We start from the raw sequence: 18,683 nt of genomic DNA on the forward strand, positions 1-18,683 counted from the left end.
CAAGCAGCATCTTAGGAGCACAAAAGCTTTGGAATCTGCTCAGCTCCAAAAGCGTAGCAGCTCACTCTTTGAGGATGGTCTTGGCCATTCCTTGATGGCCTTTGTCTTCATATTCCTTGGTGTCATCCTTCCATGGGTGATGTTGTGTCCTCAGAACGTCACTTCTGCCTTCGCAAATTCTGTCTTTGCTAAATTTATGGCCTGCTTTGCCTCCTATAATCTTTCAAACAGCTGTGTCAAATGCACCATGTGATCTTTCTATGAATGGCTTAAGATCGCAATGTCATCCATAAGGTCAGCAAAGTTAGTCAATCCTGTCAGAGCGCTGTTCATAAGTCTTTGAAGTGTGCCTGGTGCGTTCTTCACACCAAAAGGCATTACTTTAACTTGATACAGACCAATTGGGGTCGCAGCGCATAAACTTCTTTTGCTATCTCTAACAAAGATACTTGCTAACAACCACAAAGTAAGTCCAACATTTTGATATAAGTAGCTTGTCAAAGTTTTTTTCCACACAATCTTCCAGCCTTAGATTTGTGTTTGAGCCTGATTTAGGTTTGGTGTTGAACTTTTGATAATTCGTGCAGAACCATTAAGTACAATCAGGTTTGGGAACCAGTATGATTAGCAAACTCCACTCGTTTTGACTCGTCTCTATGATGTCTTCTTGGAGAATTGCTTCCACGTCCTTCTGTACCTCTGCTCCTTTGAGAGGATTAAGCCTGTGGGGGGGTGTTTTATCAAAACAGGATTCCTTACATTAACATCATATACTATAGCAATAGTTCTCCCCATTCTATTCCTACCTATGTCCTCATACTGCTGCAACAAACCTTTCAGTTCAGTTCTCTGTCTTGAGACAGATAGTTTACTACTCTATCCCATTCTTTAAGGATTTCCTCATTATTTAACTTAATGTGAGGCACATCAAAACTCAAATTATCTGGATTTGATTACCCACTGTGAGAGGCAGGTGACTAATACCTGTTTCTCCGAATCCCTCTCCTGGTCATAGTAGAGTTTCATGATATTCACGTCACATATCCAATAAATTTTATTCCTATCTGGCATCTATACCAGATAATTCACCTGACTTAACATCTTCTGAATCTGATAGGAACCACGAAACCTTGCTGTGAAGGGATCTCCTACTACAGGTAACAGCACCCATACTTTATCCCCATTGGCAAATGTATGAATTTTAGATTTTGTTCATCTTCTCCATTACAAGGGGCATTACTCCCATCTTTGATCCAGGCAGGTCGTTTCCAAGAACAAACTGTTTTCCTGGAATAGATTTTCTTTCAGTCACTCCCACTGTCACTTGCCCAGTCTTGATCGGACTTTCTAGCCTTATCTTACACAGGGGAACATTAAATCTATTTATTTCACAGATTGTCTCTCTGTCGGGTAACATTTCAGAAGGAGCGCAAATACTTTCATCTCTTCCTATTAGAGACTGACCAGCTTTGGCATCTCTCGATATTTTAACTACTTTACCTTCTCCCCCTGTTTTTCCTGAGTAAACCTTGCCCACAGAGGTGAGGTCTTTGTAGAGATTGGGCGTGTCTCACTATCCAGTCCATAACTAGGCTGTGCACTTTCCTGCAGCTCCTCAACTTCTCTTGGGGTTTCCTTCACTACCTCAATTAATCCCACTGGGTTAGCGCCTTTTACCACATCTTTTTTCTCAGTGCCTCTCTTAATCCACCAGCACTGTCACTTGTGTGTTCCCCTCTATTACAGTGAAAACATCTGAGGCCTTTCACCTTCCTTTCACCCTCTTGGGTTTCTTTTTTCACCTGTGGTAAACTGCTCCCAGTGTGATCTACTTTTTGTTTTTCATTGAAGGATCTCTCTTTTTCCCAACTTCTAGCTCACACGGAATGAAATTACTCTCAGAAGTTAAACTTTGATTTATGCACTAATGCGTGTTCATCCGCCATCTCTGCAGCTCTTCTTACTTTGCTAACTTTCTGTTCCTCAACATGAATTCTTATTACTTTTTGAGTTTTTGAACTCATCTGGCGGAATAATATCTCTAAGGTTCTCCTATGCTTTTTCTATCTTCAATGCTCTTACCTATCTATTGAAGTTGCTACATTTAATTCTTTCAAACCTGACATAAGTCTGACCTGATTTCTTCCTTATATTTCTGAATTGTTGTCTATATGTTTCTATATGAAGGTTGAGAGGTGACTTAATTGAGGCATATAAAACAATCAGAGGGTTCGATAGGGTGGATAGGGAGAGCCTTTTTCCTAGGATGGTGACGGTGAGCATGAGGGGGCATAGCTTTAAATTGAGGGGGTGAAAGATATAGGACAGATGTCAGAGGTAGTTTCTTTACTTGGAGAGTAGTAAGGGAATGGAACGCTTTGCCTGCAACGGTAGTAGATCCGCCGTACATTTAAGTCGTCATTGGACAAGCATATGGACGTACATGGAATAGTGTAGGTTAGATGGGCTTGAGATCGGTATGACAGGTCGGCACAACATGGAGGGCCGAAGGGCCTGTACTGTGCTGTAATGTTCTATGTTCTACGAACTGACCAGAGACTACATGGGTTATGATAATTCAGACCAAGTTGGTAGGTAGGGTGAGTGAGGTGTTTGCAGTGCGGTCAGAGGAGGTGTCGGGAGACTATGAAGGAGTGAAACAGGCTATTTTGAGTGTCTACAAATTGGTACCAGAAACATAAACCAACATTCGACACTGATCCAGCCCCTACCTTATTACCATAACCCCACATTTACCACGGCCAATCCACCTAACCTGCGTCTGGTTGAACTGTGGGAGAAAACAGGAGTACCCAGAGGAAACCCACACAGACACAGGGAGAATGTGTAAACTCTACACAGACAGCAACCTGAGGCTGGGATTGAATCTGGGTCCCTGGTGCTTTGAGGCAGCAGTGCTAACCACTGAGCCACCATGCTACCCAATCCCTCTAGCTCTACAAGGTTACAGCTTGCCAATCTCTAAATGACCCCATTATCCTTACTCTATTTTACTTGTTCATTAGCCATTTCTGTAGATGAGCTGATATATCACTCCAATCCCACTCTTAAACAGTAAACTTTAATTTTATCAAATACATTTAGCTATCTAAATAAAATACATCCACTGGTTTCCTTTCATCTATCCTGCTTGTTATGTCCTCCAAGAACTGGGATGAATTTGTATACCAAGATTTTCACTATCCAAGACCATGTTAATACTGCCTGATCATATTATGAATTTCTAAATGCCATGTTTTTACATTTTTACTAATAGAGTCCAACATTTTCCCAGTGATAGATGCTAAATTAACTACCCTCTAGTTTCTTCCTTTGTGTATCATTTTTTTCTTGAATATTGGTGTTACATTTGTAGTTTTCCAGTCTGTGGAGTCCTTTCCAAAAACTAAGAAGTTGTAGAAGGTTAGAACCATTGCGTAAATTACCTTTGCAGATACTTCCTTTAAATTCTGAGAATGCAGGTCATCCAGTCCAGGGGACTTGTCACACTTTAATGACAATAGTTTTCCTCTTTAGTGGTTGTGACTGTTTTAAGTTCCTTCCATTCCTTTGTCAGCTCTGAGAGAGCAACTCAATCAGTTTCAATAGCCCATAATTTCCCCATTTCCAACAAGCCTCTATCCAATTTGCTCTTGATATCATTAATTATTGGTGAGTTTGAAACCATTACCACACACTTTCTCCCACTGCCCCTGCAACATTTCAGTATGGCAAAAGTTATGCATCTAAATTTAAAGCTAACTCGTGCTGGAAATATTTTTCAGAACAAGAAAATGAATGTCGACGGCATATGATCAGGTTACTGACATATCTGCCTGGGACCCCATTTGTCAATCTCACTTTGGATGATCGGACTTTCTACAAAATGGGTAGAACCTTTGCCCAAATGGACAAAGCTCTTCACGAGGTATTGAATGAGTGAGCTCCGTATTTCAGTAAATATAGACATAGACTCAGACCTTCCTGTTAGTTATAAGCATCAGTAGCCAATAACAGTTTACATTAGATTCTTTAATTGGTCATATTCCTTTACAAAAAACTCCTGTCTTCTTGAACTCTTGGTCTCGGACGCCTTTGACTCCCAGCCTCCGAAGCAGGATCAGCAGCCTGGAATGGGGACACCAGCAACCAGTAGCATGGAGCAGGGATGCCAATGGTCAGACCACATGGAGGACCCTGTGACGGTCTGCAGTGAAGAGCCCTTGGAGTGACACTGTGATGTTTATCTTTTTAACATCTTGTTTTCCTGATCTATAGCTTTGCACAGCTGTAACGTAACCTTTTTTCTTCAGTTCTCTGTTCTGTAACTAAGGACTGTACCTAGACACTCTGCATCTAAGATAATGCTGTGTGTTGGTGATAATGTTATAACATAACTAATCTTGTAACTGAAGACACAATAGGAATCTTTGTGTCTAAGATGGCACTGTTAATGGCAACTTATAAACTTTTCATGGTACTCATTTGAGTAGATAATGACAATAAAACTAACGCTAATCTAATTCTAATTCTAATTCTAATTCTAATTCCAAAATCACCAGAAATGATGCTAGTGTCATGGTGATAATATGGGACTAGTGATCCAGAAGCCTGGAGACATGGGTTCAAATCCAAACATGGCCATTGCTAGAATTTAAATTTAACTTGGAAACGAAAGTCTAGAATTGAAAGCTACTGTTGGTATTGGTTATCATGAAATTGTCATTGATTGTTGTAAAAATCCATTTATTTCACTAATGTCTTTTTGCAGGGGTTGCGGGGGGGGGGAGCTGTAATCTACTATCCTTACTTGGTCTGGCCTATGTATGACTGCAGACAATGTGGTTGATTTTTAACTGCTCTCAAAGGGCAATTAATAATGGAGAGCAGTTGGTAGCCTTGCCAGTGAGGCTCACAGCTCCATGACTGAAAATCTGTCCTTCTGAAAAAGACCTTCATTTGCAGTTTGGGTGTAAAACTGCAGTGCTGGACTTTCCAAATTTGATTTCTGGAGCTTGGCAGTCCTGGGGATGGCACTACACTGAATGAAAGTGTGCCGTGAGTCTGAATGCATCTTTGGAGCCTTATGCCCACTGACCACTTGTTCAGGAGGTTTGGGAACTGATGCTTGTCATCATAAAAATGGAACAGCAAAGACAAGAGGCTATATAACTGAAGTACCACTGAAACAGAGCACAACCCAGTGTTTCACACCCAGCATCTGTTCGTAGAGCCAAATGGTCACCACCTATGGTGTACAGAGAAGTTTTATGCGATTCCTTTTTTGAAATTTATTATTGATCTGCTTCCCTCTTTCAGACAGCATGTTCCAGATTACAACATCTCACTGAGTCTCACAGAGGTCTACAGCTCAGAAAAAGGCCTTTCAGCCCATCATGTCCACTCCATTCCAAAAACCCACTAAACTGTTCTCATCCCATTTTCCTACCTTGGCCCTATAGCCTTGTAAGCCTTGGCAACACAAGTGCACATTTAAATACTTCTTCAATGTTATGAGAATTTCAGGGAATGGATTCCAGGTTCCCATCACCCTCTTTAAAAACACAGTTTCTTCCCATCTACCCTGTCTGTGTCCCTCCTAATTTTATACATCTGGTTAATGGAAAGAGAAACAAGAGTGCAGTCTGTACTTGGACCCCAGTTCTTCATAAACTATATCAATGATTTGAATGTGGAGTTCAAATATAGTCCTTCTAATTTTGTGATGATTCAAAATGAAGTGGGAATGTGTGTTATGAGGATGTTGCAAAGAGATTTCAAAGCGATTGAGACAGGCTGAGTGTGTGCAAATTGGACTATATGTACAAAGGTATCCATGTTGGGGGTGGACCACAGGTGCACACTGTTTCTTAAAAGGTGATAAATTGGGAAGCGTGAATGTCCAAAGAGACCCTGGATGCCCTTGTACATAGGACACTGCAGGTACAGAAAATAATTAAAAAGACAAATGGCATGTTGTCCTTTGTTGCAAAAGGATTTGAGTAGAGGAGTAAAGCTGTTTTGCTTCAATTGTTTAGCACTTTGGCCAGACATACTTGGAGTGCTGCTCTGGTCCCCTTTCCTAAGGAAGGATACATTTGTCACAGAGGGTACACAGCAAAAGATCACACAGACTTACTCCTGGGATGCGTGGACTGTTTTCTGAGGAGAGGTTAAGGAGACTGGGTGTAAATTCTCTAGAGTTTAGAAGAATGACAGGTGATCTCAGAAACTTACAAAATTCTCAAACAGCCAGACAATGTAGACAAAGGAAGTTTCACAAGGCTACAGGTACAGAACCACAAAGATAATCTCAGAATAAGGCGCAGCCACTTGAAATGTGATGAGCAGGGGAGTTTTTCACTCGGAAGTGAATCTTTGGAATTTTCTACCCCAGGAGCTGTGAAAGCTCAGTCAGTGAACATGTTTAAAGCAGAAATTGATAGCTTTCTGGATACTACTGTATCAAGGTATGGAATAGTGGGGGAAAATGGTTAAAAAAAAGGAAAACTTAAGTTTTCAATCAACCCTGATCTAGAATGGTGGGGCAGGTTGAATGGCCTTCTCCTATTCTCACATTCATAAAACTAAGACATAAGATAGAAGCTGATTTAAAATGTTCAACCATGGAACTATAGTGTGTCCTGCAGAATTGTTTTAATTATCATGCAGAACTGGGTAAGAGAAAGGTATAATAAATTGATAACAAAAACAGAAATTGCTGGAGAAACCCAGTAGGTCTGGCAGCAGGTTCTGAATGTGCAGCATAGAGGACAGCACAGTGACTCACTGGTTAGCACTGCTGCTGCACACCACCAGGGACCTGCGTTCAGTTCCATCCATGATAATGGGAACTGCAGATGCTGGAGAATCCAAGATAATAAAATGTGAGGCTGGATGAACACAGCAAAAGCTGGATGAACAAAAGCTTTTGTGCTCCTGAGATGCTGCTGGGCCTGCTGTGTTCATTCAGCCTCACATTTTATTATCTTCAATTCCATCCAATTGGGTGACTGTCAGTGTGGAGTTTGCAGATACTCCCTGAGTCTGCATGGGTTTCCTCCCACAGTCCACAGCTGTGCAGGTTAGGTGAATTGGTCATGATAAATTGCCTGTAGTGTTCAGGGATGTGGAGGCTAGGAGAATTAGCCATGGGAAGTGAAGGGTTACAGGGAGAGAGTAGGGGTGTGGATTGCTTTTTGGACGTTAGTGCAGACTCAACAGGCTGGTTTCTACACTGTAGGGATTCCATGTCTAAGAAGGGTCACTGGACCTGAAATGTTAACTCTGCTATTTCTTCACAGATGATGCCAGAGCTGTTGAATTTCTCCAGCAATTTCTGTGTTTTTGGCTTTCTCGTATCTGCAGTTCTTTGTTTTATAAATTAGCGTGGTTTCAGTTGCTCAGATTCATTGAGTTCGAGAAACTGAATTCAAAACTTGTAATGGGGAAGATCATTAAAGCCCTTTCAAGGAACTTGAACCTAGCAATGCCCATTTTAAAATGAACAATTAATTAAGCAGTAATTGCCAGCAGCAAAAAGCTTTCCAAACATCCATTAGTCTTTGAATCTTGTGTATCCTAATTTCACTGCTATTCTGGCGCCAATTTTTTAGACACTGCCGTCTATCCCTGTCTCAGATTCCCTTACCAGCAGAAATTGCTTCTCTCCATCCAGCCTATTCATCCTTCTCAATGTCCTGAAAATCTCAGTCAATTCACCTTCTAAATTCCAGGGAATAGTCTCAGGTAATTTTAACAGGCAGGCCATAGTTGGTTCAGTTGATTTATAAACAATTTGACTTATAAAGCTTGTATCAGTAATGATGGCCATGAAACTATCATTGATTGTTGTAAAACCCACCTAGTTCACTCATGTCCTTTAGGGTAGGAAATCTCACCAGTCTGGCTTGAAAGTGACTCCATACCCACAGCAATGGGATTGATTTTAAACTGCCCTCTGAAATGAGGCCCCCTGTGCACAGACAATTAGAGATGGGCAACAAATTCTGGCCTTATCAGCTATATCCATGAAAGACTAAATAATGTTTGTCCTTTGATTAAACCCAAAGTTTGTGTTTTATGTATTCACTTCTAACGGTGTGTTTAACAAATGTATTTACTAAAGTTTTGACTGTGGAACTTGACATCCATGAAAATTTTTGATTTACTTAACAGAATTAATCCTTCACAACATAATAAAAGCTGGTTAGGTTAATATGGAAAATCAGAAGGTTTTCCAGTTTTGTTTGAGACCTGTGAGGCTGACAGCTGACAACAGATTGTCTGAAAGGGAATGATATAACCAGACGAGAAGGATTGTACAATCCGCCTTTCCTTCTTTCTTATTCACACTGAATCACACCATTGTGAATCAGTAATGGATTTCTTCCACTTTTAGGAGTTCCGGCACCCATCCACAAAGAGTCTGCATCGAGAAGGATTCAGATGGAACCTTTCAAATTTTCATCTCCTGGAAAAGTACCTGCCTGAAATGAAGGAAGGTGAAACACGCTCAATTGTCAAACAAGTTCTTGAGCAGTTCAAAGAAAAGGTACTCCCCAACCTCAGCAAATTTCGCAGAAGTAAGTTTAAACCTCATTGCAAAACTTGGTGCATTCCCAGAGCAGATTGGTCACAGGTCCATTGAATGTTACAGTGCAGTGCCAGGCCATTCAGCTCATCTGAATGTTTCAGACACCTGGATTCATCCAACATCCTATTCACTCCCTGCATTCAGCTCCTGACTGAAAGATTTCATGGAGACACAGGTTTATTCTCACTGGGATTAGGGTGGGAAGGGGTGGTGTCCGGGATGCTAGAAATCTGGATCAGTTTATCCCTCCTCCTCAAAGCTTCTCTTGATCCCTAAACTCTTCACTGTTAAAAGTGCCCTGCCATTCTCTATTGTGTTGAACTTAAAGATTTATTACACTGTTAGAATGGGCCTCTTTGTGGGAACTATTTCCCCTACTATTGCTCCTTCAACAGTCTATACTTCACCAACCTCATGTGCCAAAACCTCTCCTCATATCTTCTATCACTCCTTTGCTGAGGATCTTAAATGTTTGCCTTTCACACAGATCATTTGGCAATGATGCTCCTTTTAGAACCTCATTTACGTCATACCGAATACTGTCTTAGCTTCTTTGACTGTATTTTATGGCAAATGTTCTTGTTATGGAGCGGACCAGAGTCCTCAAAATATATTAAAAAGGTAGCATAGACCCTAACTTTTCTTATTTTTAAAGGCAAATGAGAAGTGCCTGTTCCAGATGCAATGTGACTGGTCAAAGTATTTGATGTTAAGTGAAATCCAATTTATTTAAATACAGTAATTAAAATAGAACCAAAGAAAGAGGAGTTTAGAATAACAATTCTATTGGTAAACTTAAGTGAATAATGGATACAGTATCTATTACTAATTAACTGTTCCAATATAGTAACACCTCATTAACTTACCCCCTTGGCAAAAAGGCAATTTTAGCTATAGATTCTGACTTGAAGCTCTCCAATCCAGGAGAAATAAAATGTTGAGAAAATTCAGAAAGAATAGTAGCCAGGAGATGCTTACTGAAGCTTCCAACTCTGTTGAGATCCCAACAGCGTCTACTAAAAGCTAAATCTAAAAACCTAGAAATCCTGATCTGAAAGAACTGACCACACCCATTCAGGCTGTTTTAAAAAAAATCCCAAACCTTCCCAAGCTGTTAACTCTAGTGGGTCTGGTAGCCTGCTCAATTCCTCTGCCTTACAAACTTCCCTCAAAAAAAAGGACAAAATAACATTTTAAAGTCGCAGCATCATCACGTCCCCAGTGTGTTGTGTACACCCCTAACTTTATTAAAACATATCAAATCCTCTCAGGATGTTGTATGTTGGATACCAGGAGAATACTAGGGGTCCAGAAAAAGAAAAATACTGTTTAAAAATTAGACATTTTCCTTTTAAGGTGAAGATGAGGAAAATTTTATTCTATCACAGAATCGCAACTCAGTGAAATTCTCTTTCCCAGAGAGAGGTGGAGGCAGATAGTTCAATTTATTCAAGGTGGAATTTGTCAAAAGTTTTGATAGGCAAGGGAGTTTATTTTTATTCTCTCGCAAGATGTTGTGTGGGAAAGAATTTTTTTTTGCATACCCTAACTGCCTTTGAGAAGGGTCAAGGGTCATGCTATTTGTCTACATGCAGGAAATTGGAGTTGAAGCCATAATCTGATTGGCCATGTTGTTATTGACTGAAGGACAGGTTTGAGGGACTGAATGGCCTAATAAATCTAGTTTCCTAACAGCAAAGAATTTTTTTTTAACTAATTCTCTGTCTATTCACAATTCAGTTAATATTTCTGGTTAATGTTTCCATCCAGATCATTCTCTATCACATTGTTTTTTCATGGGACCTGGGTACCACAGTTGAAACCATAGTGGCCCCTCCCCAATTGCCCTTGAACTGGGTGGCTTGATAGAGAATTTCAAAGAGCACTTAAGAGTCAAATATATTGCTATGGGTCTGGAGTCACATGTACATCAGACTGGGTAATAGTAATGAGCCAGATAGGTTTTGATAATGAAAGATGGTAATTTCAAGGTTACTATTACTAAGACAGCTTTAGATTTCAAATTCATTCATTGAATTTAAATTCCACCAGCTGCGGTGGTGGAATTTGAATCCATGTCCCCAGGGAATTAGACTGAGCCGTTGGATTATCAGTCCAATGTCATTACCACAACATCAGTATTTCCTTCGACAGTCCCAGCCATCACTTGATTTGATGATGAGAGTTTTCAATGCAGTTAGTCTCGGTTGTCAGTCTCTGACAAATCATTAACAACAAATAAAGAGTTGAAGAAAATCTCTGATCTAGACGTGCAAAGTCACCTGCTCATCTCAATCATGTTCCACTTAACACCTCCAGGCTACACCTAGAATATTGTGTACAGTTTTGGTCTCCTTTTCTGAGGAAGGATGCTCTTGCTGTTGAGGGAGCGCAGCAAAGGTTTACCAGGCTGATTCCGGAGTTGGCGGTCTGACCTATGAGGAAAGATTGATTAGGTTTGGATTGTTTTCGCCAGAGTTTAGATGAATGAGGGGGCATCTCATAGAGACATAGAAAATTCTGACAGGACTGGACAGAGAATATGCAGGGACGATGTTCCTGATAGTGGGTGTGTCCAGAAGCAGGGATCACAGTACGAGGATTCGAGGTAGATGATTTTGAATAGAGATGAGGAGACATTTCTTCACCCAAAGAGCAGTGAGCCTGTGGAATTCATTACTACAGGAGGTAGCTGATGCCAGAACACTCACTGTATCCAAGAGGCAACTAGATATCACACTTGGGGTGAATAGGATCATAGTAAGCAGGATTAGGCTATTTAGTTGGACGATCAGCCATGATCACGAAAAATGATGGAGCAGTCTCCAAGGCCACATGAGAATAGAATTCCCTATAGTGTGGAAACAGGCCCTTCGGCCCAACAAGTCCACACAACCCGCACAGCATCTCACCCAGATATATACCCCTATAACCCATCTAATCTACACACCCCTGAACACTACGGGCAATCTAGCATGGCCAACCCACCTAACCTGTGCATCTTTGGACTGTGGGAGGAAACCGGAGCACCCGGAGGAAACCCACGCAGACACAGGGAGAATGTACAAACTCCACACGGACAGTCACGGTGGTGCTGCAGTGCTGGTGCTGTGAGGCAGCAGTGCTAACCACTGAGTCACTGTGCCACCAGGCCTGCTCCTGCTCTTTTCTTCTACGTTTCTATGTTACTTCTGTCTCAGAATGCACAAAATCTTTCTGGAATGAATTGATACTATCTGCCTCGTGATTTTAGCTAATCAGGATTGATTGTTGTCAGGCTATTGAATGATTGTAGTGTTTTTAAAATGGTTTTTCTCAGGTATTATTCATGGAGACTGCAACGAGCATAACATTCTGCTAGCACCAGTGGATCCCTTGGCATTGGAAGGTATGACAGAGAGGTCCAGCACAACACACCCACAACCAGAGTTCCACATCTCTGCAATCCTGGACTTTGGTGACATGAGCTATGGCTGCTTTGTGTATGAGCTGGCCATCAGCATTACGTATCTGATGATTGGGAGAGTCGAGCCCCTCAGGGTTGGGGGACACGTCATAGCAGGTTTTGAGAGTGTCATCCCACTGACAGAGGATGAGCGTGATTCTCTGTTCCTGCTGGTACTCTGTAGGTTTTCCCAGTCACTGCTTATTGCCAGCTACAGTGTGCGTTTGCATCCCGAGAATGAGAAATACATCATGGTGTCATTGAGGCAAGGTTGGAAGTGCCTGCACCAACTGTGGCACCAGGGCAAAGAGGCAGTCGAGAGGATCTGGTTTGACACAGCCAGATCCTACCAGATCGAGAGTGGATAAGGGTTAGGTCAGTGATGAGGAGATGAGAAAGATCCCAGAGTGATTACTGTATCGCCTCTGGTCCTCCTTCAGGGAGTGCAGTAGAGTAACATTCCCTTCTCATTCCTCTTCCTCACCTCACTCTTTAAAGTCGGGAGCTAAACAGGAAGAATGCTGGGACAAGAAAAAGGACATTTGGTTCACTTCTGTCTCTCGACAGACCCTGGACCACCTGGTCTATGCAAAACTCTGCTGGTCTGTTTAGTTTTGGGGTGAGTCCGGCCTCCAAGTGACACTGAAGGAGGCTGGGACTATGAATCTCCCCTTATGTTTGATCATTGTCATTCTTTGTGTGAGCAACTCAGATTGTCCACGTCCAACTGTGCTATGTCAGCATCAGACTGAGCCTGTCAGGCTATCCAGTGTTTGTGTCAGACTGTTCTGTGTCCACTTCAAACTGTTTCATTTCCACGTCAGACAGTTCAGTGGTCCCTGTCATGTCCCTGTCAGACTGTCCCATTTCCCTGTCAAACTGTCATGTATATCTGTGTCTGACTGTCCCTGTCAGACCATCCCCTGTCTGTGTCAGACTGCCCTGCGTCCCTGTCAAACTGTCATGTATATCTGTGTCCAACTGTCCGTCAGATTGTCCCCTGTCCGTGTCATTCTAACCCTGTCAGACTGTCCTGTGTCTGTGTCAGATTGTATCAGTCAGAATGTACTGTTTTTTTTGTTATCTTAGGGATGGACCGATCAAAATGTAGCTGTTGACTGGAATAAGGTCCCTCTAATACAGAAACTGAGCAAAGTCCCTATCTCAAATTCCTGTCAATTTAATTGGCTTTAGGTTGGTTTTCCATTAGGGTTGCCACTTCCTGTGCCCCGCCAATCCTTATTTGGCCAGTGCAGGGTACCACAACCCCAGGCTGTCTGCACCCCAGATCCTGTCCAGGCTGAAACATGACTCATGAGGCCCCTAGTGTTTAAATTAGGTTGATCTGAAGATTCTTGGCCAATGTCTAGTGAGTGGGTCAAGTCTGACCTGACTCAGACCCCACCTGGAGACACTGAGTTGAGATCTGGAGCCTCCACATCTAGCAGGAGAAATCAGGGTGGAATGCAGTCACCAGAATGATCCCAGGGCAGGAGGGTCAACATGGATTTATGTGTGGGAAGTGTTGCCTGACAAATCTTTTAGAATTTTTTGAACAGGTAACCAAGAAGATGGATGAGAGTAGGGCAGTGGATGTGGTCTATATGGACTTTAGTCAGACCTTTGACAAGGTCCCACACAGCAGGCTAGTCAAGAACGTTATGTCGCATGGGATCCAGGGGGAGCTAGTTAAATGGATTCGAAATTGTCTCGATGGTAGGAAGCAGAGGATGATGGTTGAACGTTGTTTCATGGACTGGAGGCCTGTGACTAGTGGTGTGCCACAGGGGTCAGTGCTGGGATGTTTATTATATGTTATTTACATAAATGATCCGAATATGAACATATAAGGCATGATCAGTAAGTTTGCAGATGATACAAAATTAGGGGGTTGATAGCGAAGAAGGTTATCAAAAATTACAGAGGGATCTTGATCAGATGGGTAAGTGGGTTAAGGATTTGCAAATGAAATTCAATGCAGATAAGTATGAGGTGTTGCACTTTGGAAAGTCAAACAGACTTATACAGTAAATGGTAAGGCCGTGAAGAGTGTTGTGGAACAGAGGGATTCAGGAGTATAGTTTATTGAAAGCGATGTCACAAGTAGACAGGGTGGTGAAGAAGACATCTAGCATGCTGGCCTTCATTTATCGAGAAATTTTGTATAGTTGGGACATTATGTCACAGTTGTACAAGTTGCTAGTGAGGCCGCACTTGGAGCATTGTATACAGTTCTGGTCACCCTGTTATAGGAAAAACATAGTTAAATTGGGAAGCGTGCAAAGAAGATTTACGAGGATGTTGCCAGGACTAGTAGGCCTGAGTCATAGGGAGAGGTTTGCCAGGATAAGACTTTATTCTTTGTAACGTAGGAGAATGAGGGTGACCTTACTGAGATGTATAAAATCATAAGGGGTGACCTTACTGACTTACCTATTTTGATAGGTCCAACCCTAGGATAACAAAAAACAGCACATTCTGACTAATACAATCTAACATGGACACAGGACAGTCTGACAGGGTTAGTCTGTCACGGACACGGGGCAATCTGACACAGACAGAAGGCATAGGTTTAAGGTGAGAGGGGGTAGGTTTAAGAAGGATCTGAGGGGCAACATCTTCATGCAGAGAGTGGTGTGTATATGGAATGGGCTGCCAGAAAAAGTGGTTGAGGCAGGTACAGTAACAACATTTAAAAAAACATTTCGATAGGTACATGGATGGGAAGGGTTTACAACGATCTGGACCAAATCCAGGCAATTAGAACAAGCTGACAGGGCACCACGGTCTGCATGGACCAGTCAGAGCTGAAGGGCCTGTTTCCATTTCTAATACTGTATAGCTGTATGACTTTAAATTGCTCGAATGGCATTGAACAGGTGATGTGATGAAATTGACAACAGGGACATAACTTTAAAAGCAGAGTATGGCTATTTAAAGTTGAAATAAGGAAGTATTTCTTCACACAAAGGACAGTTGTAAATCAGGCACTTGCTTCACTAAAGGCTGCAGCACTGAGGGTCAGTTGCAGGTCCCAAGGTTGGCATGGGTGTCTGGGTAAGGGAATTAAGAAATACAGAGTGAAGCCAGATGAGTGAGGCAGGGGCCTGCCAATGATCTGAACATTACAGGCTCATAGGGCTTAACAGCGTCCTGTTCCTACATAACTAAACACTGTCAATCCCTCTTCACAACCAGTAGTTGTAATAGCAGATGTCGGGATTTGAATGAAGGGCCAGGCATTTGCTGGTTACTCAGTGATTGTGTGCATTGTGTTAACAAGTCTAGCCCTCCAGCAGAAAAATTATACCATGATAAAACAATTTGTGAAATGATTATTATATAACATCATGCAATATCTGGACAATAATTCAATAACTTCTGCTTGTTTCTTTGGTTTTTTTTGACTTTACCTGACAAAAAAAACCATAAGCCTCATTTATAGATATTGCGATAATACGTTTATTAATCACAATTATCAGGAATTCATCCATTTATGGGTTGACGGGGAAGATGTTAGAGGATGGTTGATGTGAATCCAGTTAATTCACTAGTTTTGCAAAAACCAAGAGTTGGAGTATGCCATTGGGCCCTTAAGCCTGTTCCAAACCCAACAAGCTGATCACCAATTGCAAGTGCACCTTCCCACGTTCTGTGATTCTTCCACGATCCGAACATCCATCAATCCTAGCCTTCTTAAACTCTGCCCTCATAAAACAATTGGACAGACAAGACATGGATATTAAGAACAGAAAAGAGAAAAAAGGGGAACATAGTTCAGTTGCACCAGGTAGTAACACAAGGGTTCTTCCTGTTCCTTTCAATTCCTTTTCAGTGTTTGCTGTTGAGATAAGGTTGATTGCTAACTAATACTCTCTAACTAATACTAGTACCCATGCCCACCACTCCCAAATACAATCCCAAAATTTTCATCACAGGGTCTCAGACTAAGGAATCGAATATTTAGATTTGAGGTGAGAAATGTCATCACTCAAAAATGTCAATGCTTGGAATTCTCTTCCCTGAAAAGGTTGAGGTGTCAAGCCATGGAGTTTATTCAAGATTGGGATTGATAGTCTTTTGGACAGTAGAAGAATCACAGATTGTGAGAAGATGCAGTTGCAATTGGTGATAAGGTTATTGAGTGCGGACCAGGCTAAAGGGCCAAATGGCCTACTCCAACTCTCAATTTTTGCAAAACCAGTGAATTAACTGAATGCACATCAACTCTCTAACATCTTTCCTTTCAATCTGCTAACGGATGAATTTTCTTTCTAGATGTGGTCAGAGTCATTCAGCATAGAAACAGGCCCTGTAGCCCATCATGTCTAAGCTGACCAACAAGCACCAAACTATACTAATCCCATTTACCTGCACTCAGTCTTTAGTCTACTATGTTCCAGTACAGACGTTTAGATATGAATTTAAATTCAAAGTTTACCATGGTGGGATTTGAACTCGTGCCACTGGATTGTTAATTAATGTCTCAGGATTTCTCCTCCAATAACTTGAAGCATTTACATGACCAAAACTCTTCTCATGTCATAGCATGTGGGAGGGTCAATCAAATCACCTGGCAATGAGCAGCCAGAAGGAATCAATGCACAAACTTGATAAAAGGTGATTAATACTCAGTTACTCCTCAAGTCCAGACAAATAAGATGAGTGGCTTTTTCAAGGACAGGAAAGGAAACTCAGATCACACGGCAGTTTTGGTGGGAAAAGGAGGAACAGCCAAGTTTAATCATGGAAAACAATTTGTATTCATACAGGACCTTTAATTTCTTTTAATTTCACAAGGCCTTTCATAGGAATATTACAAAGCAAAATTAGGTATTAAAATACATAAGATGATATTCAGTGAGTTTTTGTTGAAAGGTGAATGATCTATAATGTTTTTAGATAATAAACCTAGGTCAAAATATTCCTTTCAGAACATCGACCTAATCAGTAGGTGTTAGAAAGCAAGTGATTGTGAGTTTTTCACAACAGTCAAGGGAATAGGTCACCTCAGGAGAAATGTTTATGCGATAGCTATATAGGAGTGTTTGATTAGAAATCTGCAGGCTACTAGAAGCTGAGAAAGTATAAGCTCTTAGTTTTGACAGTATTCATATAGGAACACTCCTCTGTTCACAACTCAGAAACTGGGGAGAATCAGTTAGCTCAACTTAATGTTTGGTATGAAAATGTTATTTCTCTGGATTTAAATTACTGTTTTAAGATGTTTCTAACTGTATTCCATGGCTAGATGGCTGACTTAATTACTTTTCCATTTTTTGTGCAACTAACCTCTTTTGTTAAATACTATGCAGCCTTGTATGACTGTTTCAGTGATTGATAAACACATCAACTAATTTAAAAAAATCTGTCGTCAGGTTTCTTTCTGGAATTTGACTTGTTCAGTACAACTCTCAGATGGCTTTTTTTTTTAAATGGCCAAACTTTGACCAAAGAGGTGAGTACTGAGGAGTACCTTAAAGGAGAAAAGTGAGATATAGAGCTGGAGAGCTTTCAGTAAGGCATTCCAGAGATTAGGCCTGGAAAAGTTCAATCAAAGGCCCAATGACTGCAGCGATTGCCATGGAAGATGCCAGAATGGGATGAGCGCAGATATCTCAAAGGGCTGTGGATCTGGTGAGGTTTAAAGAATAGTTTCCTCTGGAAGGTGACTGTGTTTAATGTGAGAATGAGATTGACGCTTTTCTCAGCTTCACATAACTCCTTCTATCTTCCTGTGGACCATGGAACATCAGGCCATTGTGTCCACTATCATCACTAACCTCATTTCATCTCGTGATCTTCCCTGCTCACTGCCTCCAAGCTAATAGTCTCCCAATCTCCCACAGTTTGCTTCTCCTTCCTTCCCAAAATTCACAACAGGACTGCCCAGGCAGGCCCATTGTTTCTGCCTGCTCCTGCCCCACAAACGCACCTCTTCCTACCTCAGCTCAATTTTTCTCCCTTTGTCCGGTCCCTTTCAACTCACATTCACATCTCCACTGATGCTTTATGTCAGTTTTCAGAATTTCCTGTTTGCAGGCTCCTACCACCTTGTCTTTACTGTGGATGTGCAATCCCTTTATGCATCCATCCCCCATCAGGATGGTCTCATGGCTCTCTGCTTCTTTTTGTAAAGAAGATCTGAGCCGTCCCATTCACCACTCTCCTCCTCTGCTTGGCTGTGCTTGTCCTCACACTGAACAACTTCCCTTTTAACTCCTCTCACTTCCTTCAGGTCAGAGGTTGGCCATGGGTACATGCATGGGCCCCAGATATGCCTGTCTCTGTATTCGGTACGTGGAATGCTCCTGTTCCAGTACTATGCTGGCACCCCCACACAACTCTTTCTCCAGTACATCAATGCCATCATTGGTGCTGCTTCCCTTTCTCACCCAGAATTGGAAATGTTTATCAATTTCACTTCCAGTTTTCACCCTGCTCTCACCATCACCGGATCTATCACTGGACCTCCCTTCCCTTTATTGACATCTCTGTTTCTATTTCCACCAATATCTACTCTAAACCCACTGACTCCCACAGTTATCCTGACCATACATCCTCACACCCTGCTTCCTGTAATGACTCTATTCCATTCTCCCAGTTCCTCTATCTCCATTGCATCTGTTCTGATGATGCCAA

The 18,683-nt window shown here is 41.7% G+C and overlaps 1 protein-coding gene across 2 annotated transcripts in view; it reads left to right on the forward strand.

Annotated features, from left to right (window-relative positions):
• The window catches only part of LOC125446785 (hydroxylysine kinase-like), a 110,453-nt gene that overhangs the window by 46,528 nt on the left and 45,242 nt on the right, over nt 1-18,683 (forward strand). Inside the window, exons 4-6 of one of the 2 annotated variants that reach the window (XM_048520596.2) lie at nt 3,786-3,928; nt 8,402-8,585; nt 11,916-17,542. In XM_048520596.2, coding sequence (XP_048376553.1) covers nt 3,786-3,928; nt 8,402-8,585; nt 11,916-12,409 — 821 coding nt within the window. In that variant the 3' untranslated portion in view covers nt 12,410-17,542. Of the gene's footprint in view, nt 1-3,785; nt 3,929-8,401; nt 8,586-11,915; nt 17,543-18,683 lie in introns of those variants that run through there. The other variant, XM_059640212.1, reaches the window with a different exon arrangement.

Source organism: Stegostoma tigrinum, chromosome 36, assembly GCF_030684315.1.
Source record: "Stegostoma tigrinum isolate sSteTig4 chromosome 36, sSteTig4.hap1, whole genome shotgun sequence".
Lineage (NCBI taxonomy): Eukaryota > Metazoa > Chordata > Chondrichthyes > Orectolobiformes > Stegostomatidae > Stegostoma > Stegostoma tigrinum.